At 40.3% G+C, this 25,349-nt stretch overlaps 1 protein-coding gene across 1 annotated transcript in view; it reads right to left on the reverse strand.

The window, feature by feature from the left end:
- Positions 1 to 895: 895 nt before the first annotated feature.
- The window catches only part of LOC139665643 (disks large-associated protein 1-like), a gene marked incomplete at its 3' end in the record, with an annotated part of 47,201 nt that continues 22,747 nt past the window's right edge, over positions 896 to 25,349 (reverse strand). The window contains exons 4-7 of the mRNA XM_071544725.1: positions 19,562 to 19,844; positions 2,110 to 2,234; positions 1,099 to 1,224; positions 896 to 913 (exon numbers count right to left, since the gene is read on the reverse strand). Coding sequence (XP_071400826.1) covers positions 896 to 913; positions 1,099 to 1,224; positions 2,110 to 2,234; positions 19,562 to 19,844 — 552 coding nt within the window. The remainder of the gene's footprint in view (positions 914 to 1,098; positions 1,225 to 2,109; positions 2,235 to 19,561; positions 19,845 to 25,349) is intronic.

Genomic DNA, 25,349 nt, shown 5'->3' on the forward strand with positions numbered 1-25,349 from the left:
CACACTAGCACATGATTAGAATTTCAACAAGTTATATGTAATTTAATGTTCAAAACTTCCTAAAATCTATACCTGAGTCCATTTCAACTCACTGTCATGAATGCCTGGTTTATATAATGGAATTGTATCCAATTCTGGACACTGTATCCAATTACGGCCACTCGCGTAATTTCCGGTGTTTACCGACATTTTTATACAGAGTTCCCAACCGAACGCTAAGTGACGGAAATTAATACACATTTCAGAAGCTAGGTATCAAATTTCATAAATATCTATACACATTTAAGCATATAAAACACTAAGTTATGAAATTAGTCACAAACAAGAAGCGGGAAGCCTTAAATCCCACTTTGGGCGACAGTTACTTCATGTAGAGAATCGGTATTGGCTGATAAATGGAAAAATAAGAGCTTTGAGTACATAGCCTGCACTTCTTACAAGTATCTGTAACATTGTGAAGGTACAGGAAGGGTTAATAAAGGGTTAATATTGAGTATATGAATACACCGACACAGACGAAAGTAAGTGTCCGGAATTGGATACGAATTTTGAATCTCAAAAATAGGTGCTCTATCATCCATTTGCAGGGACTGGAAGAAAATCAATTACAATGGAGGGTAGAGACTCTGCAGGTTTTCATTCCAACCAAACACTACACCAGCTGATTTCACTGATTACTTCCAACTCTCTGGTTGAAGGTGTGTTAATCAGTAAAAACACCTGCTGCAGGTATCCTGGACGGAAATCAGGGCCAGTATTTCTGTTACTTTGCTGTGGCTACCTACCTTTTCCCCCAAACCTTAAAATAATCCTAGATCAGGTCTGAAAAAAAATTCTCCCACAATTGACCACTTTTTGTGGTTTTCTATTCTTGAGGAATAGACACCACACACACCTCCAGGCATCCACACGTCTGTAAAGACAAAGGGGTCAACATATACGCACACAGATACGTATATGTACGAATATACACACACACGTAATCACTATCATCATTAATCAAGTACATCATGTACAGTGCTGACCTTGTTTAGTCAAGAAGATGTAGAGATGTATGTTGAGCATTTCAACCAAGCCAACATACACACACACACTAACCTGTGCATTAGCAGCCTCTATGGCGGCTGTCAAGGCCTTCATGCTGTCGATGCTCTCTGTTGAGTTACTGAGCCCTGATTGGATGGTCATGTCGCCTCTTGGCCCCTCTCCTTCCATGTAAGCATCCTGGTTGGTTTTAAAAAATCATGGAACATTGTTGAAAAGACCCGGTGTTAATATGATAATGTCATCCACTGATCATTTGTAAATGATTAGGTTTGGGTGAAGACTGACTAGAATAAGGAACAAGGCAGTCTCCCTTTGGGCCAATCAGTAATAAATATGTCACCTTGTTTTTATGGTGAGATGCATCATGGTAGTTAGGATGGGAAGAAGCAGATGCTAACTCAACAATACCGAAGGATAAATTTGGTGTCAGGTTGGTGTTGGTTTGCTACATGCAATTAAACTAATCATTTACTAGATTTTGCAGCAGCTAGGTGGTAGTTCAACTAAATTCAAATGTGGATAGCGGGTTTAGCAGTTTATTACTTTTATGTAATTTTGAGGTGTAGTTAACCACTGCAACTACCAATTATTTTTGGCAATAAAAGAAAAGAAAGGACTTGTATTTTTTCCATCCATTTATCTGATTCCAGTCCCTGTAACTTTAGCGAAGCATCATAAACTTGTCGTCACTCTTTGCCATAACTTACCTTCTCTTGTGTTCCTACCAGTTACGAACACAAGAAGAAATAGCTGAATATGAGCATCAGTCCAGACTGCGGTTTGCCCTTGGTTCATTTTGTTTTGCTAGGCTTTCCATTCAGGGTTAGGGTTAGGGTTAGTTAACTGCTGGAAATCAGATGTCAACATCCATCTCCATAAAATTATGAGTTCAAATAAACCGTTCTAAACATGCTTGATGTGAACGCACCCACAGAGTAGCTTCCCCACCACTGCATATAGCCAATACAGTATGATATTTGACAAATGAGCATGCATAACAAGTTATATAACAATACAAGGGACAAATTTAACATTTATAAGAAGTGAAGCTGATTCCAGTACCTGCGCAGACTCTGTGCTGCTCTGGGCCGTGATGGAGATGTAGGGCTTGGATGACGTGGAGCAGGTCGAGGTTCGGGGTGGCACCGGTGGAGGGGTTTTCTTATAGGTGGTGATACAAGATGAGACTACAGAGGATGAGAAAGAGGGTGGGAGAAAAAGAGAGAGAGGAAATGAGGGAAGAGAATAAGAGGAGATGGGGGGGGAGAGGAACAAAGAGGGAGAGATGTCAAAAATATATTCAACAGAAAACAGACGCTGGTTTTTAGGCTTGCCAGAAGGTCCAGCTGTCTGTAGGATTTTCATTAGGTCCTTGTTGAACTGCCATACCTGAAATACCTGTGGCAATGACCTTTACTGTTCATCTGATGAACCGTAAGTTACTGTTCCTTCTAACACTAGTTTTCACTGCTGTTGTACTGGAAGACTGTTCAAATTGCTTGTGGAAGCGTTTGGTTAGCTAGCAGCAGATTCATTTCAAGTTTCCTGGTTTCTTGATCATGATTTCCCGTCATTTACCATTAGATTAGATTGACTGATTTAGGTTCTGCATTTTGTTTGTTGGAGTTCATTGTAAGTGCGTCTAATCCTTTGTTGAGAAAGTAATGTTAGCATAGTAGGCCTTGCTAAGTGAAGTCATTCCTATGTTTCCAGGGTCCTATGTTCCCCAGATTTATATGGCACATAATGGGAACATGACAAAGGGTCCTATGTTCCCAGGGTCCTATGTTTCCCAGTTCTACATATGTGCTCTCCCAGGATCCTATGTTCCCAGGGTCCTATGTTCCCAGGGTCCTATGTTCCCAAGGTCCTATGTTACCAGGGTCCTATGTTCCACAGCTCCATATATCACATAATGGGAACCTTAAAAATATGTTTGAGTCAAGTTTTGAGTCAAGTTTGACTAAAAGTTTATCCACAGAACCACCCAGACTCTTTAATATTCTCTGCCGGGTCAGATTTGACCCGGAACACCGCAGATGTAACAATTCTTTTTAGAGACCTTCAAAATCAAATAAAATGATAACCATTGGTTTTGCTGTGTTTATATAGCTGTTTTGAAGCCTTGTTCCAATAAAAAAAACCCAACCCGAACACAATAGGAGGGTTAATGTGTGTTAACAGAATATTGAACTGGGGAACATAGGACCCTGGGAACATTAGATACGTGTATGCTAGCAGTTACGCTAGTTGTTACGTTGTTATGTTGAATGGGTGAATGGTGGACATGGAGAGGAGTTTTCCTTTTCTGGGACATTCAAAGTAGATTTTAACAACAAAGGATTTTCACATACACTGTATCTGTCTTGTATACACTCAAGGAGGAAGCCATCGCATCAGATCCCATCTTTAACCGGCAGCCTCTTGCAGAACGGTGTGCAATCAAGGTTTCCGCTAAGGTTTTGAATGGCTTGCATTTGGACTCAACAAATGCAAATTAATTGCAGTAGCATCTGGAGGCCATTCGGGCCACAGTGCTCATTGAGCCAGACAAGATTTCCAAGGTTAACACTTACGGAGAGGAAATTTAATCTGACCTGTGTTTGTCTTCTTTTTCAGCCCCGTCTATAATATCTAATAAAAGAGAGAGGACATGGCAGAAAAGCTCCTGCTATGATATATTGTGTGCTGTGAGCTTCAGAGCTCTCTGGGCTTTATGTAGGAGTAGTTCTATGATTTGATGCCTTTTACAGAACACCTTTGGGAGTCGGGTTAGACTGATATATATCGGGCCGATATTTGCCTTCTATTAAAACACGGATATCAGCCAGACAGTACCGTCCACCTCCAATATGTTATATAGGTCTGACTACAGTTAGTGAATACGTTTATTTTTATATCAGATGTCTGACCAGAGACATCAATGCAGTGTGGTGTGGGAGGATTTTACTCACCAGCCTGTAAAACCTGTAATGAAACCTGCCTCACCCTGCCCTAAGGAGCTGCTAACCCACATGCTTTCAATGCAGTTTCAGTGTCCAATGATGGTCTAAATGCTGCTTCAGAGGCTTTTCCACCCTGACAAGAATACAATTCTGAAGAAGAATACAATTCTTCAGTCCAAAAATATCAGCCTTGGTCTTCAAAAACCCATATCGGTCTAACCCTGTTCTTGTTTCTGTTTGGGTGGCTCAGTGATGAAGGCCCAAACCTTGTACTTTTCCCTCATTACGTTTTCTGTCTCTCTTCTACTGTCCCTGTGCCTCACAACTGTTCACTATCAATTACCGTAGAAAATGGCATACAATATTCTTCAGAAAAACAAAGTAAAAGCTGTTCCTTGGTCAACATTTCTACTCAAAGTCGTTTTGTCTCTCTCTCAATTTTCCTCCGACTGCTGTGAAGACGAACAGGGAAAGAAATAGATCCTTATGTCCTACTTTCCTTTTTTTCCTGCTAGTTTTGTGGCTCTTACAATTGTGTAAATTAGATTTCAATAAACAGGCTTGAACTTCAATTTATTCTAATTGATTTTCAATTTACATATCACAGCGGAGGAGATTAGGAGGGATGGAAAAGTTAAATTCATGATAATTACCCTCACTCAATTGAATGTTAATCCATTTAGTGAAGTGGATGAGTAAAAGCGTCTTTGGATTAAAGTTGAAAATCACTTTGTAACTGAGGCCTGTCCAATGTGGGCCCACTGGTGGTGCAATTTGTGTCACCCAACGATTCATGTATACCGCATATTATCCATCTCTTTCTGCCGTTTGTTCCACTTTGGAGTGGAAAAACAGCAATTTCCACTCATCCATATCTCCACTGTTTCAAAATCCATATCCATACCGCCTATTTACCCACTGGCTCCACAAAATCCAAATATAGATGTGAAATGATATTTATTCATGCTTCTGTGTTCATAAACAACATGTAGCCCCGGGGTGAAGTAAACCAGCTTGTTAGCCATTCAGCTAGCTGCTAATATATCATATCTAAATATCAATGCCCCGCTGGGAAGAAAAACAAGCCACCAAAACACAACAGACCCATACAGAAATCTGTCTCTCTCTCACAGGAGTTCATAGAGACAGACATGCACATATATCCTTAATACCAGCATAGCTGTGAATTGTTATTGATGTTTCATTCTGCAGCCCAGTACCTCAGTAAACTATAGTGATGGAAGATCCATGAACGATTTATTCATGGTGAATGACTCAGGAATTACCCAGGAATTACTCTGCCATACGAGTCGTTAGTTTACAGCTTTGCAGCGCCGAATCTTTTCATAGTGACTCAAAGAACCAAATCTCACAAAAGAGCCGAACTTTGCATCACAAATAAGCTGATCAGGCTAGCATTAGCTAACTTGCTACTGCGACATTATCTGATTATCATACTCCTGTAGGATTATCGCTATTTTAGTGAAGCAAGTACAACACACAGGTAATAACAAATGGGTTTCTTTGTCAACATATAGTATAGGCTAAGTTTCAAAATCCCTGGAAGATCCCTGAACGATTTGTTCATGGCGAATGACTCTTCATAAGGAACTGGGAGTCAGAAATTACTCTGCCATACGAGTCATTAGTTTACGGCTTTGCAGCGCTGAATCTTTTCATAGTGACTCAAAGAACCAAATCTCACAAAAGAGCCGAACTTTGCATCACATATAAGCTGATCAGGCTAGCGTTAGCTAACTTGCTACTGCGACATTATCTGATTATCATACTCCTGTAGGATTATCGCTATTTCAGTGAAGCAAGTACAACATACAGGTAATAGCAAATGGGTTTCTTTGTCAACATATAGTATAGGCTATGTTTTAAAATGTACACACACACACATATACACAGAACTCAAGGGTATTGGAAGTTAAGTTGCTGTAAAACACAATACTTTTGAATTGTTGATAGCTAATATTGTTGATAATTTGCTGGATTACGCAAAAACTTGTTTGCATTGTTTGTAAAAACTTGTTTGCAGGATTTGATGTTACAATCCTTTGTGCCATAATCCAGGGAGGGGAGTTGAAAGGAAAATTGCATTCCATTGTAAGATTATAGATGCCAATACCAATTTTACAAATCTTAATCTTAATTTGTGATGTTGGTTGTAAATGAATATTATGTTATTTAAATTAGTATAATGTCCTAATTCCAATTTAAAGAAGTCACTAATCTGTAATAATATTTTGAACGGACCCAACAAATGAATGAATAACAGACTCAAAGTACTCAGGTATCCCTTTAAAGAACAAAAATAATTTATTTGGCCATCCAAATTTTTTACATATTTGCAGTGGTGGAAGAAGTACTGAGATCTTTTACTTAAGTAAAAGTAGCAATACAACAATGTAAAGATACTCCATTACAAGTAAAAGTCCTGCATTCAAAATCTTACTTAAGTAAAAGTACATAAGTATTGGCAGCAAAATGTACTTAGAGTATCAAAGTAAACGTATTCATTATGCAAACTGCCCCCATTTAGAGTTATATTTTTCATAAATTATTGGAAAATTAATACTGATTTATTGACATACATGTACATGTAAGCAGCATTTTAAAGTTGTCAACGTGAAGCTAATCTTAACAATTTAGCTATACTTTTGGGTAGTCTAATCTATAACAATGCTATTTTATAGTTGATGATGATGATCAAATGTTTTAAATATAAAATATTGATCTGAAAAGTAACTAGTAACTATAGCTGTGAAATAAATGTAATGGAGTAAAAAGTACAATGTTTCCCTCTAAAATGTAGTGGAGTATAAGTACAAAGTAGCATAAAATGGAAATACTCAAGTAAAGTACAAGTACCTCAAAATTGTACTTAAGCACAGTACTTTAAAAGTAAATTCCACTTTCCACCACTGCGTATTCTGCATACGTTATTGAAGAGCTTGATGATTTGTAAATGGAATTTTGACAGCCTCAAAACCGATGTTTTGCTCTTACATAGTGTCAGTCCTATCAATAGCAAAGACAACAACTTTCGGGGAGAGAGAAAAAAAATACACTATATATAACCAAAGCTACTGTTGGGGTACTGGGGTGATAGCGCCTCAGCAGAAGGTGCCATTGTGGTATGACAGTGGATGCCTCTGACCGCCCCTCTGAGGCCTCCTTTTGATGTGAGCATGGATTAACCGATGTGCTGCTTCTGCATTTCCAACTCCATCGCAGTTCATTGAGAGCATGTTACATTAGGATTACCCCGAGGACAACTACAGTGGAAGGACTAAAGAGCATATTTAAATGTGGAATAGAGACAATTTAGCCCGTTTGTTGTTTGTGTTTCCAAAGCACTCGCCACGACTTCAAAACATCTCCAAGAAGGCAAAGGCCTGTGGTAACATCAGAGGAGAAGAAACAGAATCCAGAAACAGATTAAGTTAATGGGGTGTGCTAATCGTCTGTGTACTTATGAAAGCACTCGATACAGCATGTCCCCTTTCTGTTATTATAGGCACTTCAAAGTCATTATTGCCCACAACATCTGTCCTCAACCCCCCAATCCCTGACTGTATAATTCTTAGACCTATACACAGACTTGAGTGTTGGCTGTATAGATGCCTGAGGGCTAAACATGACCTCCCTCTATGAGGATAATCCTGTATGTTAACATGGATACTGCCAGCCTTGCAGGCTAATGCTGTCCTACATGGGTGGATGCTGCATACACAGCTTTTCAGAAAAGAAAAAGAGGGGAAAAGACGAGGCGTACGGTAATACCTACTGTGGGTTCAAATTTGCAAGTTTTTAAGAGCGTCCCTCCTCCTCTCTGTCCTCGTTTTCATCAGTCTTCCGCAATCCTTCACCCGTCGCCTCTCCCTCTGCTCTTTCTCTCTCTCCATAAGGAGACGGGCTGTCACATTTCTAAGCGTTTCAGCAGAATATTCAAGTTGTGCGTAGACAGGGTCAGGGCGCCTCGTCGCTCGTTTTTTTGTTGCATCAGCACAAGGCCAAAGGTTCGTTGGAGACCATTTTGAAAGCTGGATCTTCAGCCTCCTCAGACGGGCACTGCTGCTTCTGGAAGTCAGCCTCTCTCTCCCCGACCATTGAGATGCCGGTTGGTTGAAGCAATAAGAGAGTGAATCATCCAGCAAAAGCCTTGTGTTGCTTACACTGTCTCTCTCATGTGAAGATAGCGTTTCGTGACCTGACGTCCAAGTCCAGTGCATTGAGAAATATAAAAAAATGCAACAATGAAAAAAATCAACTCGTTTTTCACATTTCCTTTTTCAAAAATTCAATTCAAGGCAAATATAGAAATACCTAACAAATTAGATACTTTTATCTACCTCCCATTAGTCATATTCAATATATATTCAGTCATATATAATGATCCCATGATAATAAGCACACTGCATATTACATTATATAAACTAGTGGAAATATCTTAGTGCTCATCCTTTTTTATTTTCTGAACAGAAAAACAACAAAGGAAGACACTGTGCTTGGATTCTAGTCTTAATAAATGACCTTCAACTCAACTTTAGCACAATAAGCATCAAACAAAACCGGTCCATGTGAATGTTTCATGACTATAAAGCTGTATAGATTCATTTAAAAAATGAAAAAAAATTTATGTTTTTAGATTTGTGTCGGCAAAACAATGGCTCAGGATAAATGGAAGCTATAATAATGCAGGTAAAATGAAAACCTATGTATACTCAACTTCTTCCACCTGTGCTTTTATCATTATTATTATTATTATTATTATTATTATTATTGCTACACCTGTAGGGTGAATAAAACAACTCATTGTGGTCTGAATCCTCCTCCATCTACTAGTCTTTGGTTGTAGTAGAAGACCAAGGTAGACAGTTTGTTGACACTGGTTTGATTGGACCAATTTATGCAAAATAGTGTAATGATTGGCAAAAATTACACAGACTCTGTTGATTTGGTCCTTCTGTGTGGAAAAGTTGCGGTAATTTTGCAAAATTGCAAGTTCTCACAAATATTGCAGGCATTGGTTGAATATGCCTTAATTATTGAGATTGCAAAATATCATACTCCTGAAGGGACTGATTATCACAGTGTTATTGCATAATTTTTTCCCTCAACCACTATGTGTATCTGACAGATTTGGGAATTAAATCCCCCAGATCTGAGAAGAATTTGTGAATTTGCTTTGAGTGCTCGGCTAAAAGGTTCACTGACTTCGGTTTGCAAACTATAATATGCTTTTATTGCCACAAGTTGAATATCATGACAAAATTTCCTTTGTGAATTGCTGTTTTCCCTGGCATGGAACAATGAGCATAAGTTTCATTAGTATTGATTTTAATCAAGAGTGTATATATGTGTGTGTCTGCTGCCTGACATTCGTTTAAGCAGATCATGGTGGTAGGAGGGGGTAGAGCAGGACTACAGCTGTTCTCTCAATGTCACAGTGCCAAACTAACACTCAGTACTGTACCAGCACATATTTAGAAATGCACACATGTATGTATATATAAATATAACTGTACACACAGGCATGTCCAGACAGACACAAATAAAAAAACATGTACACAAAGACAAAAGATTCAGACACAAACACACTAGATTACATATGTAATCTTCCACATATGTAATCTTCTTTACTCATTATCTCTTTCTCTCTTGGTCTAACTTAAAAAAAAAAAAAATGCATGATGCCAATACGCAATGCCAAACACATGCATCAAAGATATGATAATATCAAATCCAGACAGCAGCTAGAGCACTATAAAGCTAAAGCATAATAACATAAAAATGGACATACCACCTGCAGGAGTGTAGTAGCCTGTATCAGTTGCCAAACAATATAAACCTACTGTAGAACAACTGTATGACATCATGACATGAGCTAGCACATGCAGTAGGCTATACCAGTCCAGCAGTAAATGGGATGTCAAATCAAAACACTACAAAAAGCTTAAAGCTGAACAGTGCTAAGCAAAAACAGCAAGAAGCCTGATAAGAATATGCTGAACTGAAGCTTCCTGCCTTTCATCTCTGGATACTTCTCCATCACTCTTGTACTATCAATTTTCTAGGCCTTCTCTATTTGTAGTATTTCCAAATATTCACAAAAACTCCTTGCCGCTGGTACCGATTTGACCAATAGAGTAAAGTACAGCACATACAGTTATTACACATTCATAAAGGCACTGTGCAATGACATTTCACTGAGAAAGCTGAGTCCCTTCTCGAACAGTGTCAGGTTCTCTTATTCTTAAGGCTGCTTGTGGTCTTTGAACATAATGCTGAAGAGTGCGAGCGCGCTGCCTAGAGCCTCTGCATCAATGCTGCATGTCTGGCAGACAGCTGTCACGCTCATCTCTGATGGTCTGTCGGCCCCCGAAGAAAGTGTAAATCACTCTCAGACAAGCGATCTCGAGGCTGATGCGAGAATGTTGAGTGTTCTCCTTCAGATGTCACGCTTGTACTAGTCCTCTGGCTTGTCAAACTTTGTTCTCTGCCCAGTTCTGTTGCGATACCATTGGGCCGCGAACCAATTGTTGCAATCTGGTTCCGGTTCCACTATCTGAGGCGTCATCCTCTCAAACACAGCATGCCGCTTTGCACTGCCTTCAATTCCATTTCTAAATGTCTATAGTGTTCCAAAGGCATTTTGGACTGCAGGCACACGGTACAAAACATGACCTTTAGAATCCATGAGGCAACGCCATTGCACGGGGACGCACGTCCGTACCTTCAGCCCAATGGCATCCCTGGCAACGTCACACTTCCCTGCTCAATGGACTGTATCATGCTCATTTGGCTCTAGCGTCCAGGTGGGCTACTGTGTTACTATGATGAAAAGCTGAAGAAGCAGCGGGTTTGTTGTCTTCATGATATTCAAGCCAGCGGAACAGTGTGTCACTTCTGTCTGAATCTGTAAGCTTCATTTATGACCTTAGCTCAGAATTTGATGATGGGTTGAAATGGACCGGATGCTAGACGGTGAAGGGCTTTATCTGGACCATGGCAGGAATCTCTTACCCCTTTTCCACCAACATGGCACGGGATCCGTTCCAGTTTGCGCACCTAATTTTCGACCAAAAATTCAGAGCATTTCAACCAAAAATAGATTGGTTCGGAACCCGAATAGTTGGTTCCCAGCTGTAACCAAAAAATAGCAGGTTTTCAAGTGAGAACCGTGACGACATCAGTGGGCATGTCATATTCTACAGGTATAATAACAGAACAAAAGCTCGCAGGTAATCAATGCGATCCGCCATCTGGCTAGTACTGTTTACTTCCGGTGTGCATTGTGCAACGCCCTCCGTTGATGACGCTTCCTTGATTACAGTGGTTCCGCTCAAAACTGGTGGAAACGCGGGCCGGTTCGCTAGATAGCACCAAGGTTCCAAGAATCCTGAACGGAACCAGTTCAAGAACCAGAGCTAATTTGGTGGAAAAGGGGTCTCTGGTGTTGGCTTCAGCTCTGGTATACAATGTGCTGTTCCTCCTATATTTCATGATGGCTTCTTATACCAGCCCTACCTTTGGACTGGTACCACCACCATCACCATAGTTTCTTCTAGTCACCTTAACTACTGTTCTGGAAAGACATAACTCAACCGACTAGGCACACTGGAAATTTGCAGGAACTGGCATTATTGTTCCGTTTTATAACTTTTCTTTTTCACTTTTCTGCTACACATGTACAGTTTCTCCCAGAATAAGTTACCAGTCCCGTCTTCCCTGCAGAGAGGACATCTGGATCGCCTAAACATCCTGCCCAGACACATTCACTTCCATCGTGGCAACGTGCCATCGACTCGCCAGGCCTGCCCGAACACCAGCTTCAATGTCGGGTCAAGGTCAGCTGCTCTGCCACCTTCACTGATTACCAGCAGCCAGCAGCCAAGGAGCGGGGGGCTGGGGGGGGGGGGGGGGGCAAAGGTCCTAGGCTGGACTCAAACCCAGGCGGGTACATGGTAGGTGCTTTAGCCAACTGAGCCACCAGGACGTCCAAATGGCATGTCCATTTAAAACAAATGGGTTTTTTTTATTGAATTTGACATCTTTCCAGAAAGTCAATCTGTCAATCGGCTGATGAAAAGTGTTCTCTTCAAGGATCCCTTCAGAATCCTCCCATTGGTTTTTGAATATATGCACACGAAGGCCAATCTCTCACTGTCCCTTGTTTATGTGAATATTTAGACAGTTACATGGCTGCTGTCTAGTCTGCCCTTCATTTAAACGGAGACAGAGAGAGACAGAGAGAGAGAGAGAGAGAGAGAGAGAGAGAGAGAGAGAGGGATGGTGGGAAAGTTGGATATGTGAGGCAGCCCAAAGAGAGGAGGTGATTAACTGGGCTTAAACTGCGCATCACTCCGCTCTGCTTCTTAACTCGGCCTGACCTCATTTGAAGTCGCACTTTATTACTGGAACCTCTGAACATCCTCCCTTCTCTCTCTCACTCTCTCTCTCTCTTTCCCTCACTTTTTCCCAGTATCTCTTTTGCTCCATCTCTCCTGCTGCAGCTCCTCATCTTTGCCTCTCCATGTGTTTGTGTTTCTTCCTTTCTCTCTCGCTTGACATTTCCCTCTTCCTTGACCGCCCTCTTGCTCGATCTCTCTCTCTCTCTCTCTTTATCTTTCTGCAGTTCCTCTTTCCCATTCTTTCTCTCTCATTAAGCAGAAACTTCATTATGCCTCAGCTGTCAGGCTGTTCTCCTCTCCTGTCAAGGGCAAGGACGTCGGCTCCGAACCACTGCAGGAACTCGGCATTAAAATGCATAATGAGACGCAAACACTCTCAGCTGATTCAAATCTAATGAATTGCCCTGTCAACACGCAAGTCACATCATCCGATTTGACGGCGCACATGCTTCAATATTGGCATCAGGCACCCAATGCATGCTGGGATAGGCTCCGACTCCCCATGACTACTTATGCAGGTAGAAAAGATGAATGTCTGAATGAGTTTCTTAAAAAAAAACCAAAATGCGCATCGTGTCTTTGAATGCTTTATTACTTCATTGATTTAGGCATACTTGTCCATTTTTACCCAGCTTCTGCTCTGCTGAAGCTATAATGGTTGGTGTGTATGATCTGTATATGCTTCTAGCAATGTGTTATGCTGTTGGTTGCAGTTTGAAATGTCAGTTAGATGATCTTATCCTCAGCCACGGGGCGTCCTGAAACATTTACAACTACAGAACAACCTCCCTCTCTTCCTCATGCTTCACCCACTTCATCCCCCCCCTCTTCTCTTTGCATCTCTCTCCCGTCTCTATCCCAGGCTTGGAATTTCGTCATTTTAGGGGCAAGGCCATTTGACCTTCGGTGTCACAAAATTTTTTAGGGCACAAAGGCCACATGCCAGGGCACAAAGGCCACTGAGTGAAATAAGAGGATTTGGAGCCTACAAATAATATCCTGTTAAGCCTGACGGACCTGGTACCGGGTCCACCCCTGTGGTGTAGTTACGAAAAATCGCGATGGAAGATCTTCTAATAATAGATGATATGAATGTTATACTGTTTTGAAAACATGGGGTCTTCAGCTTTCAGAATCCGTAAACCAATTGTATGTTGTCCAAACTATGTCTTATTACGAAGTATTTTAACAATAAAGTCGTACAAATATAAACTTCATAAATATAAGAGCAAGTTGTGATCAAAAGATCCGAGATAATTTTCTCGTCAGTCTACAATAACATGCTCGCTTGGTATTGCTGGAAACTAGAAATTCCGAGCTTTCCAATGACCCTAAACGCACCACGATTGGAACGATACAATGTCCGCCATTTCCGGGGAAATAGCAGTCAAACTTCACATTTTACAGTCACACTGACAAAAATCTATGTTCTTGCCAAAATATTTCACCAAGGCTTATGTTATTTTTGCCAAAAAATGGCCGATTTTAGTTACTCACGTTTCTACCGTAAGATTGAGACTGTTTCTGACTCATAGCGATATTCCAGGGATTTTCACCAGCCATTTCAGTCCAGACAGACTGGCTCTTCGTCGCCATCTGGTGGCTGTATCGAAGTAAGTTACTAACGTATTAAGTATTAACGTTAAGTGGTATTAAAAACAGAGAGGTTTGATTCAGTTAAATACTGAATAAGTCAGCTATCTATCTATCTATCGATAACTAGCTAGCTGGCTTACCTGCATATAGTCCTTCTCAGTTGCGCTCCCGTTTTCGATATTCTGAAATGAATTCAATGTAGCCTTCTCCACCCCATTTCATTTTGTTTATTGGACTATGAACAGCACAGATTGGAGTGTTGGGGTTAGGGTTATTGTCTGATCTGAAATCCATAATATACTATAGATGAGTGAACAATAAGAAATGTTGCCAAAGTCATTCCAAGTCCTACAGTGGTATTTCAGTTGTACAGCAGGCCTAAGTGGACAAATCAGTTCACTGGACATTGAAACACCATCAACCAACGCAATGTCCACTCGTGTGAATGGAGTCGGGCCTCAGCTTTAGTCTAGGTGTGTGTGTGTGTGTGTGTGTGTGTGTGTGTGTGTGTGCACGCACGAATGAATATGCGCAAATGTGTGAGTGTTTGAGTAAATATGAATGTAGCTGTGTGTGTGTGTGTACTGTTATATGTGTGTCTGTGCCGCGGCTGTGTGTTCACGTAACCCCTCGGTTGACAATACAAGAATCCCTAGAGGAGCAGCAAATGTAGGCCACCTCTAGTTGAGCCTTTGAAAATAAAGACAACCAACCCTAATACCAAACAGACTAATATGCCACACTGAGTCCCCTATGGCAATCACTCTGGCCTATTCTCATCTGAATACTATGGATGACGATCGCTCTTTTTTGGGTTTGTGTTTTTTTTAATCAGATTATCTTTGTGACATTTCGGTTTCACGGGATAGCATACTGCAGAATATGTCTGGAAGAATGTGAGAGTGAGAGAAAGAGAGAGAGAGAGAGAGAGAGAGAGAGAGAGAGCACAGATCACATAGGCTGTGAGCCAGATTACATTCCATAATGTCACAATTACATAATATGCACTTTACCCACTGAGCAGCCAAGACATTCGAAGACAAGTCACTATAATCTGGGCTAGGGCTGAACGATTTTGAAAAAATATCTATTTAATTGCGATTATTTTGACTGATATTGCAATCGCGATATGATTTGCGATATTAGAGGGAATGATAAATTTTACATCATTATTCTCATTTTCATTGAAAAACGTATTCAAATGATTATGGTGTGGTTTTTGCAGGGATCTGTACCAAACAAAGATGTTTTCTTTAATCTGTAGAACATGATGTGTAGGCCAGGACATCTCTGCAGCACCACAATATTTCATTTAAAATGGTATTTTGACACACATTTCACCTTTAACAAATATTGCGCCTCCTGCGATTTGAAAATTGCAGTAGGCCATATTGTGATTTTGATAAAATTTTGATGAATTGTTCAGCCCTAATCTGGGCACATACATTTTATGGTATGGAACAACTGCTAAGGTAGATAGATTTAAACAAGCAAGCACAAAGCTGTGCCACTATTTCCATTTCCATGTTAAAATTCCTTTTCATCTCCCCTTATGGAACAACTGCCCCCACTGAAGACTCAAACCAGCAATGAAAAGAAAAGATAAGTTAGTCTACATGCCAACGTTTTCCCCAAATGGGATCTCATCTGGAAGCGGTTTAATCTACTCATATAATCTACAAAACTGCAGTCCAGATTAATGGGAAGGACAGAATCATAGAATGAGACTTCCACTGATCCCTGTTGGCCTACATTGCCTTCAAGAGGAATCCTGGTTGTCTTTTTCAAGCTGCATGTGAAGGCAGCTTCATACATGACAGCTCACACACCCAGAGACATAGGCATGTGTTTGCATGCGCAGACATAGCAAAACATACACATACACATTTTGTCTCATGTTTGCTGCTATTTGTTTCTTCGGTAACACTTCAGATTAGGGAACAAATTTACACTATCAATAAGTTGCTTATTAACATGCATATTAGTAGTGTATGGGTTCATTTTTAGTCATTACAAACCACTTATTATCATCTTATTCTAGAAATACAGTTTATTAGCGATGGATTTCCCTCAATAGCCTCCTAACTAGTGCTTAGTGAAAAGCATTCTAAGAGTCCAATTCATGTGCAACAACTTCCTTACTGACTGCTATAATAGTTTACATGCAGAATAAGGTGCATAATGACTAATAATGAACCGATACACTACTAATATGCAACTTATTAATAGTTAATATGTGTTCCCTAAAGTGTTACCGTTTCTTCTTCATCGACAATCAAATTACAAAGTACACACACCTACATCCACATCAACCAACAAACTAGGGTTTCTGAAGGCTGATACTGGTATGTTCATCCAATATTTTCTACTGGTACTCATTTTTAAAAATTGACCATTTTAATGCCGAAGATATTACAGGTATTCAGTGTTTCCCCCATAATTGTATTCTAATAAGTAGAAAAGCTTCTGAAACAGCATTTAGACCATCACAGGACACTAAAACTCTCCACTGAAAGCCAGACTAATGCAATTCTTTTAGGTGGGTTAGCTTCTCCTAAAGGCAGGGTGAGGCAGGTTTCACTGCAGGTTTTACAGACTGATGAGTAAAATCCTCCCACACCACAATGATTCCTCTGCTCAGACATCTGCTATAAAAATAACAACAGTAAAAAACATACTCAACTAGCTGTGGTGAGGGAGGAGCCGGATGACATTGACTGCTTGTCGGAAGGTCCAGCATCTCCATGTGCTTGTGTGTCTAAGAGCCTGTAGTATTTTCATTAGGTTGAAGAGCCATGACTGAAATGCCTGTGGTAATAGCCTCTATAGACCAGTTGATGGACTGTAAGTTAGTGCTCCTACTGCCTTCACTGCAGTTACGCTGGAAGGCTGATTTTCCCATTTCCCATTTCATTTTATCACAATATTTGTCAAGACACTCACAGCTGGTAAGCATGCAACTGGCACTAAGATAGTTTTCATCTTTCACATAAAAATAACCATAAATGACATTGTCGATGTGTCTCAGTGTATTCTGTGTACCCATGTATTCTCATGTCTAAATCCCCCTGTTTGCCTGAAATCGGCTTTTCAATTATGTTGGACACTACTTGGGGCGGATACTATTTGCTATGAGCGTGTCTGAGCGGTGACTATCAAGGTGAGGCTAGCAGCTACAGAGCAGGGAAGTCGTAGGTAATAAGAAAATTTTTTTGTTTGATTTTGACAACATTGATAATAACGAATTTTAGGGTGCTTTCACACCAGGCTTGTTTAGTCAGTTTGAATTGAACCCCGGAGTGTTTACCCCCTTGGTTCGGATCGTTCGGGGTGGTGCGAACACCCTGATCGAACCCTGGTGCGGCCCAAATAACCGCTCTCTGGTCCACCTCGAAGAGCAGGTCTCAGGCCGCTTCCAAGTGAACTGTGGAGCGGTTCATTTCTGGTGAGAACACCATTCGAACCGATCTCAGGAAGCGAACCATTTAATCTGAATTCTATTGGTTAAAAACAACGTCTTCACATCCTGTTTTGGTGACTGGTGAAACTAGCGTGTGCGTGGATCAACTTTCTGGGATTTTTGCATGATTGCAATCGTCAGCTCTATAGTTTGGACTGGACCAATTTACCTCACTCGCCCCGTATGGCAAATGCCAACAAGACGTAGGATCTCATCAGAGCCAGCCTTCTTCTGTGATAAGACTGTCTGATTGCAGCGCCTTCCTCGAAATGTACCAAATTACCAGAGATTTTTTGTATTGGGGGGGCTCTCTCTCTCTCTCTCTCTCGCTCTCTAAATATGCTAAATACGCTAAATATGCAACCTTCAACCAAGAAAAACAACACAGTAAATATGAAAAAAGCACAGCCCAGCAAAAAGTCATGAAAATAACCTTCATACGACTAAGTGGACGCACCCGACGTACAACATACACTAGTGATGCGCGTCGTAAAAATTAACATTCTGATTAATAGCAGATGGGTTGCGGGTGCGTGAAATAATACATAATTAACGAGGAAAATATTGTTTATTTATTTAAAACCAGCCTACTTCAGTGTAATATGTTACCATATCATCACGCTTACATATATCCCATTGAGAAATAATGGTAATGTGTGATCGGGTGCGCATAAAAAAAAAAACTTTTTTGAGTTCATTAAATACCTGCAGCGATCCCACCGCAGCAGAAACGCTAAGTGTGTCTCCCCATTAAGAGAGACGCTGTGTAGACACTAATAACAATTATTTCTATTATACAAGAGAGAAACGGGACCAGAGCATAAATATGAATCTGTATTGCAAAGGCACAGTTCACCATGGAAACGTTTAATTACTGAAAGCAGCCTCTCTAATCTTTAAAGTAAATCGTTAAAGAAAACACTCATACTCACACTCATCGCTAACGTACACACACAAATTCTTATCATTTCAGCCGTCAAAAAATCTCGGAAATTTATTTTTTCCATCCTGAGAGACTGAGGCTAATTACTGGCCAATCCGGGAGGGTTGGCAACCCTATCTGGACCGTTTGATTTTTGACTTTGTGAAAGCGAACCGAACCAGCTGAAAAACGAAACAATGTATCATTCTCACATCAGGTGCGAACCAAGAAAGCGGACTACCCGGTGTGAAAGTGCCCTTTAGCACTTTCCAAAACCGAGTTCCAAAGTGTATTACAACAACAAAAAGTCAATAAAACAGCATATGAGATAAAGGACTTAAAGATAGAAAACACCATCTAAAAGAAAGAATACACTGAAATGGGAATAATAATTGAAATAGAATAAAATAAGTTAAAATAAACACTAAGAGAAGGCCTTTGCATAACAATGGTGACTTAAATGATGACACCCACTTTTGCTTGCCTGATTGGTTGATGTTGCACACAGTCAAGAATAGGCCTAAATAACAGATCAGGGTACCACTTGTCACAACAGCCCTTATAAGGTAACTAGGGCTGCAACTAACGATTATTTCCATTGTCGATTAATCTGTTGATTATTTTCTCGATTAATCGATTAGTTGTTTGGTCTATAAAATGTCAGAAAACGGTGAAAAATGTGGATCAGTGTTTCCCAAAGCCCAAGATGACGTCCTCAAATGTCTTGTTTTGTCCACAACCCAAAAGATATTTAGTTTACTGTCATAGAGGAGGAAAGAAAGCAGAAAATATTCACATTTAAGAAGCTGGAATCAGAGAATTTTGACTTATTTTTCTTTAAAAATTACTCAAACCGATTAATCGATTATCAAAATAGTTGGCGATTAATTTAATAGTTGACAACTAATTAATCGATTAATCGTTGCAGCTCTAAAGGTAACCTGCACCAATCTGGGCGCAGCTTATCACCAATTACATGCTTGCAATGCCTGTGGGGGCTTTACCTCAGCCTCAGGCCATATTCAGTATCGCATGAAATACCGTGATATTCACGAAATATCGCGATATTCGATAATATCGAATATCGGCCCAAGCCTATAGTAGTGACCAATGTTGGGATGGGACTAACAATACACTTCACTAGCTCAAGGCGAATAGGCCCACCAACCTGTGCTGCTCTGGATGGTCCTGACGGTAGTGGCGGAGGTGCGGGGCGGGGAGGCCGGCAGCAGCAGCAGCGGACTGCCCCCCTCGCCCTCCTCCTCCCCGGAGCAGCCCTGGTCGATGGCCCGCACGTAGCTGTGGCTCCGCATCCGGAAGCACCCGGGCATGGGCAGGGTGTCCATGGTGTCCATGCTGTCCATGGCGGCGTCCATGGCCTGGGCCTGCATCTCGCTGTAGACCTGCTCACACACCTGCTCGATCTGCCCGTTCACCTCCACCTCACTCACCTGGAGGAGGGGGTGCCGGGAGGACGGAGGGTGCGAAGGGTAGCGAAGGAGGAGGTGGAGGAGGCCGGAGGTGGGATTGGGAAAGAGGCGATGGACAAGAGGGATAATGGGGGGAGGAGAGAGTAGAGAGGGCGGAGGTGGAAAAGGCAGCAGGGAGGAGAGGGACGCAGAACGTGGAAGGAGGAGGCGAACGAAGGAGGGAGTGGCAATAGAGAAGACGCAGTGTACAGGAGGAGGGAGGACAGAGAGTGGAGGGAGGCAGGTGAATGGACGAAGAGTGATCCGGCATCAGAGGGGCGGCTGGCGGAGGGGGAAGAAGGGAGTGAAAAGAGGAGAGGAAAGGAGCAACGAAGAGGGTGGGGATGGGGGGACGGGGGGGGGGGGTTGCAAAGAAATTCCCGACAAATTATCATTCAGACAATCGCAGAAGGTGCGGATTCTTTTGGTGCATAGGTCAACTGAAAACTAAAGAGATGAAGGTCGCATATCAATATTTGAAGGTAAAAAAGGAGCTCATGAAAAAAAAAAAAAAAAAAGCAACGTCAAGATGAAGAAAAGTGCTATAACAAGAGCCAGTAGGACCCGACATGGCAGGTGTTACTTTTATTGGCACTTCCGCAGACACCTACGCTGGCACTTTGCTCTTGGTCAATAACAACCCAAATTTGCATATTCAAATGAGGTACACTTTTTATTTCACAATAGCTGAGTGGCTGTAAGTTGGCATTTATAGTTGGATTTTAATCATTGGGGCTTTTGGTTGAGTTTATTATGTCATGTTGACTATTTATTTTCACCATTTGCCTTTAATAAATTAGTTAACATTGAAGTTAGATACAAGCTCATATCTCTAATGTTGGCTGGTTAACAATTTTAAATTGCCGTTGCAACTTTAGCTACTGATACCATAGCTGATAGCATAACAACAAACTACCGTATTTCCTCTAATATTGGCCCAGGCCTTTATTTACCTCAAGTGCAGAGGGTACCAGGCCTTTTCTGGAAGCAGGCTTATATTAGAGACAGGCCTTTATTTCTAATTCCCTCTGTTTGATAAGTATATTTGCTCATATTTTAGTACGAAGCCTCCTTGTTTTCTGATCTGCTTCTGTTGGGGTTCGTTAGGTAGCCGTTTTTTTGTTACTGCAACGCATTACCGATAGTTACGGTAATCGACGACGGCACGCTCCAGAGACTTCCGCCAGCCGAGCCGTCTTGTGGCATACTGCCATCTTGTGGCACTTGTACGTTACTACAAACTACAGTTACATTATATAACAGGCACCAGGAGTTTACCGGTATCCACCGTTGTTTTTTCTTTTGTTTTTTTCCCCGGCCTGTATTTGGGGCCGGCCTTTATTTGTTCGTGTCGACCACGGCCCCGGCCATTATCGGAGACCCGGCTTTTAATTGTCTACCGGCCACTATTAGAGGAAATACGGTATCTAGCCTTGTTAGCTGTATCTATGTTCTATACCTAAGAAAATGACAACAATTAAAGCATAACATGACATCCCAAAAGTCCCAATGCTAGAAATCCAACTAGAAATGCCGATTTACAGCTTTTCAGGTGTTATGAAATTATATCGGAAGTGCAACTCCTGTGAATATGCATACTGGGGTTGGATGGTGTTGAATGCCACTAAGAGAGAGTTTGACCAGGAGGCATCTGCCAGTGGAAGTGTCGACTGCAGAGGTAGAAGTGGCGGCAACTCACTTTTCACACTTGTTGAAAGTGAATATGTCACCCGCACATTTCGAAACACATTGGAGTCACTCTGTCATCACTGGAGACATGCAGCATTATGCTAACAGTGAAATTGTTAAAATTTCATGTGATCATATTGAACAACTGTGATCACTTTGGACCCCTGTTGGAACATGTGACCACGTCCAACACCTCATGTTGGACGGTTGTTCTGATCACAAAACTTGGTAACATGGTGAGGATGTCTCCAGCAATGATGAATGCTTCCAAACGTTACATTAAAGCTGTAAATAAAAAAAAAAATAAAAAAAGAAGGACAAAAGGAGGAATTTTTTTAGTTTTTCCCACTTCCTCAGTTCCAGTTCCAGCAGTAGTAATACGAAGATGCATGCAATGATCTCAGTAATGCAGCATCAACATAGTATGTTTGGTAATTTGTTAACCTTTCTCTTTATTTACTGGTAGTAAGGTTCATATGTTTTCACAGTGGTCAGTGCTATTGCATAAATAGTAGGTAGTATGAGTTTTCAGACACAGTTCATGATTAGATTAGATTAATTTGCCTTTTTATTTACTTAGTCAAAATGTTGTCACCCTCCTGTAATAAAACGTGAAGACGAGCGCTCCAGCGTCTTTATTTAGTCTATATTAAGTGCTCAGGTCAAATAGCTTTGTTTAACTAATTATCCCTCTTTTTTTTTAAAGAAAATGGTAATATATATTGGAGTGGATCATTTTACAGCAGTTTAACTAAATATTCTCAAAAGGAAATGGGAATCTCAGTACAAATCTCAAACTAATTGGTTTTGGATTGACGCATTAAACATTGACACATGCAGCTGGACAATAATAACCCGGGTAAGATCATCACTCTGATTATGAGAAACATCTTACTGCTTTCACTCTGGGTTTTCACGGTCTGTCAAACTCAGAGTCACACAGCATTATGGGTACATTTTGATGTCAACAAAAACCATGGTTTTTGTTCGTATAACCACCAGGTACTGGAGGGAGATATACACAAGATTCTTTATCACGCCAAAAATACAATCAAAATTTACAATATCCATTAAACCAGACTGTTGGAGAAGCTGTGGCGAAAAGAATGCGAATCACTCGCATGTGTTCTTTTTCTGTCCATTACTAAAAACGTTCTGGCGACTAATTCTAACTTCTATCATGAAGATTTTCCAAATTAAACACTTGAACCAAAATGTATTATTTTAGGTATATCACCATCTGAACTCACATTAGAAATAGACAGATACCTATACAGGATACTTAGAATTGCAGCTATGAAGCAGATAACGAGGAACTGGTTAAAACCTACTCCACCTTCATTTAACAACTGGAAGTCAAACGTAAACAGCATTTTAGAAATGGAAAGAATCATTTCTAGAATCAGATCACAATTAAACAATATTGAAGGATTCAGCCTTGAAGAGTTTGAAGAGTTAACTTTTTTTTATATGTATAGGTATGTACAGATGTGCATGTATATACAGTATGTGTATGCATACTGTATATACTGTTTATGTATGTGTGTATATGTATGTGCACCATCATACTAGCCTATCTTTTCTCATTCTTTTCCTTCTTTTTATTTTACTTCATTATCATTATTATTATTTTTTTTTTTCCACTATAAAATATATAAATATTGTGTGAATGCTATAAGTACGAACATTATCATATGTAAGCAAATGTAAATTTACGTAAACTCTTGCAACTCAGTACTGAAGACCTTAATTGGAATATGGACAATAGCCAGGTTACTCCATGCATGTAAACATAGACAGTGTCTCTCTCTGTAACATTACACACACCTTATTTGGGTAATGATATATATAGAGTCCTTGCTGCAGCCACTGAGAGGGAACACACCTCCAATCAATGACTCTGCCTAATGACTTCACAACACAACAACAGAAGTGAAAGAGAAGTAGCAAGGGAATAATTAAATTCACGACTCAGTTCTAATTAGGCAAATTAGTCATTTATCCTTCCCAATGGTTTAAGACGAGTTGAGCGTCTATATAGAGTGAGTCATTTTTTTTTTGCACAGATTACTGCTAGCTATTAATCCCAGGGAGGGAGTGGGACACAGCAAAAATAAGTGTACCAAGAAGAATGAGAGTTGAAACTGTGCTATCAAGTATTAATATTGGCTGTCGTGAAAATAAGTAGAATGTTACCTTCTTTTGTTTTCCTTCTCGTAGAAAATCACATATACCCATTAAAGTGTAGCCTGTTTTTAACTGTATCTCCATTTTATTGCTTTCTTGTGTTGTGGCACACGCTTTTATTTAAAGTTCCATCTGTTTTTAATTGTATCTCTGTTTGTTTGTTTGTTTGTTTTTAGCTGTAACTGTTTCTCTTGTATTACCTTTTATTCCTATTTTTTATATATTTTTTTCGGCACACACTTTTATGTAAAGTTTGATCTGTTTTTAATTGTATCTCTGTGTGTTTTTAGTTGTACCCGTTTACCTCATATATTACCTTTTATTCCATTTTCTATTATTATTATTATTATTAAAGTGAATCAATTGAAAAAAAATTATGTCTCTTCCTTCTTTCAACCTACAGCATCAGATCTTCAACTCTAGACAAAGTGCCTGTGTCTGACAGCCCATACTGTTATTTACTTTCTACTATTTACTGCACATTTTGAGTAAGTAGCTTGCAAAGTCACATTTTACAACAATATAGCACAAGAAAAACAAACCCAATTTGACCAGACCATAGTTGACCACATATCATGACCATATCATCAATTGATATGAATGATGGTTTCTTTGTTTTTCCATTGCATGCTAATTACATGCTAGTATACAGTACACGTTTTCAGATACAGCCAGTGAGTGGCAAAAGGAAGAGGAGCCAGAGGAAGAGAGAGAGAGGAGGGAATGGAGAGAGTAGAGGGGAGGTGAGGGTGAGCAGTGAAGAACAGGTCATTTACAATGGTTTCACATGACTGAACTGTTTGACAGGGCTGTGTTTTTATATGAATTCTCTACCTTTCACTCACACACACACACACACACACACATACACACAAACACACAAACCTCCCTACAACTGTAACATTCCGTTTCTATCCTTTTTCATTTTCCAATCACCGAGTTTAATTTTCACATTGACTCCTAAATTGAAAGCAAATTGAAATTGAATGGATCCCAACCGCGAGACAAAAGCCTATTGAGGAATGTGGTGGAGTTGCTTAATGGGGGGTTTTATGGCTAGATCCATGCTGGGTAGGACATTAACTGGGTTTAAAAAGAGAATTCAATCAGTGAATGATTATTACGGATAGGTGCAATATGAGTAATACGAGTGGAGGTTCAAGGTCAGGTTAAGGTAGGACGAGCGAGGGCTTAAAGCAATACAAACGAGTTTCAGGGTTCCTACACATTTTCAATTAAAAACTTCCATACTTTTTCCAGACCTTGATTTGTTTTGAAGATTTTGTCTGGTGTTCAATATGATTTATGCAGACAGACATCTTGCCCCTGCTAACTAGGTCATATCACTGTATAGATGAAGATTGTTCTTCACAGCGACAAATATCACAATATGTGAGATGATTGGCAGGGTTCCTACACGGTTTCCATTTTAAAATTCCAGATTTTTCCCGGACCCTATCTTCTTGACTGGATTTGATTTTGATGTATTTGATATAATGCATGCTGACAGCGGCTGGGTAATAAGAGCGTCCCTCTATCTGAACATTATTCTTCCATCAACAAAAACTGTGGACTCCAAGTGGTTCTACAACAACATAAAAGCTAGAATTA

Source organism: Centroberyx affinis, unplaced genomic scaffold, assembly GCF_046629955.1.
Source record: "Centroberyx affinis isolate AG114_WGS23_722 - 3 ecotype Tasmania unplaced genomic scaffold, CSIRO-AGI_Caff_v1 ptg004644l_1, whole genome shotgun sequence".
NCBI lineage: Eukaryota > Metazoa > Chordata > Actinopteri > Beryciformes > Berycidae > Centroberyx > Centroberyx affinis.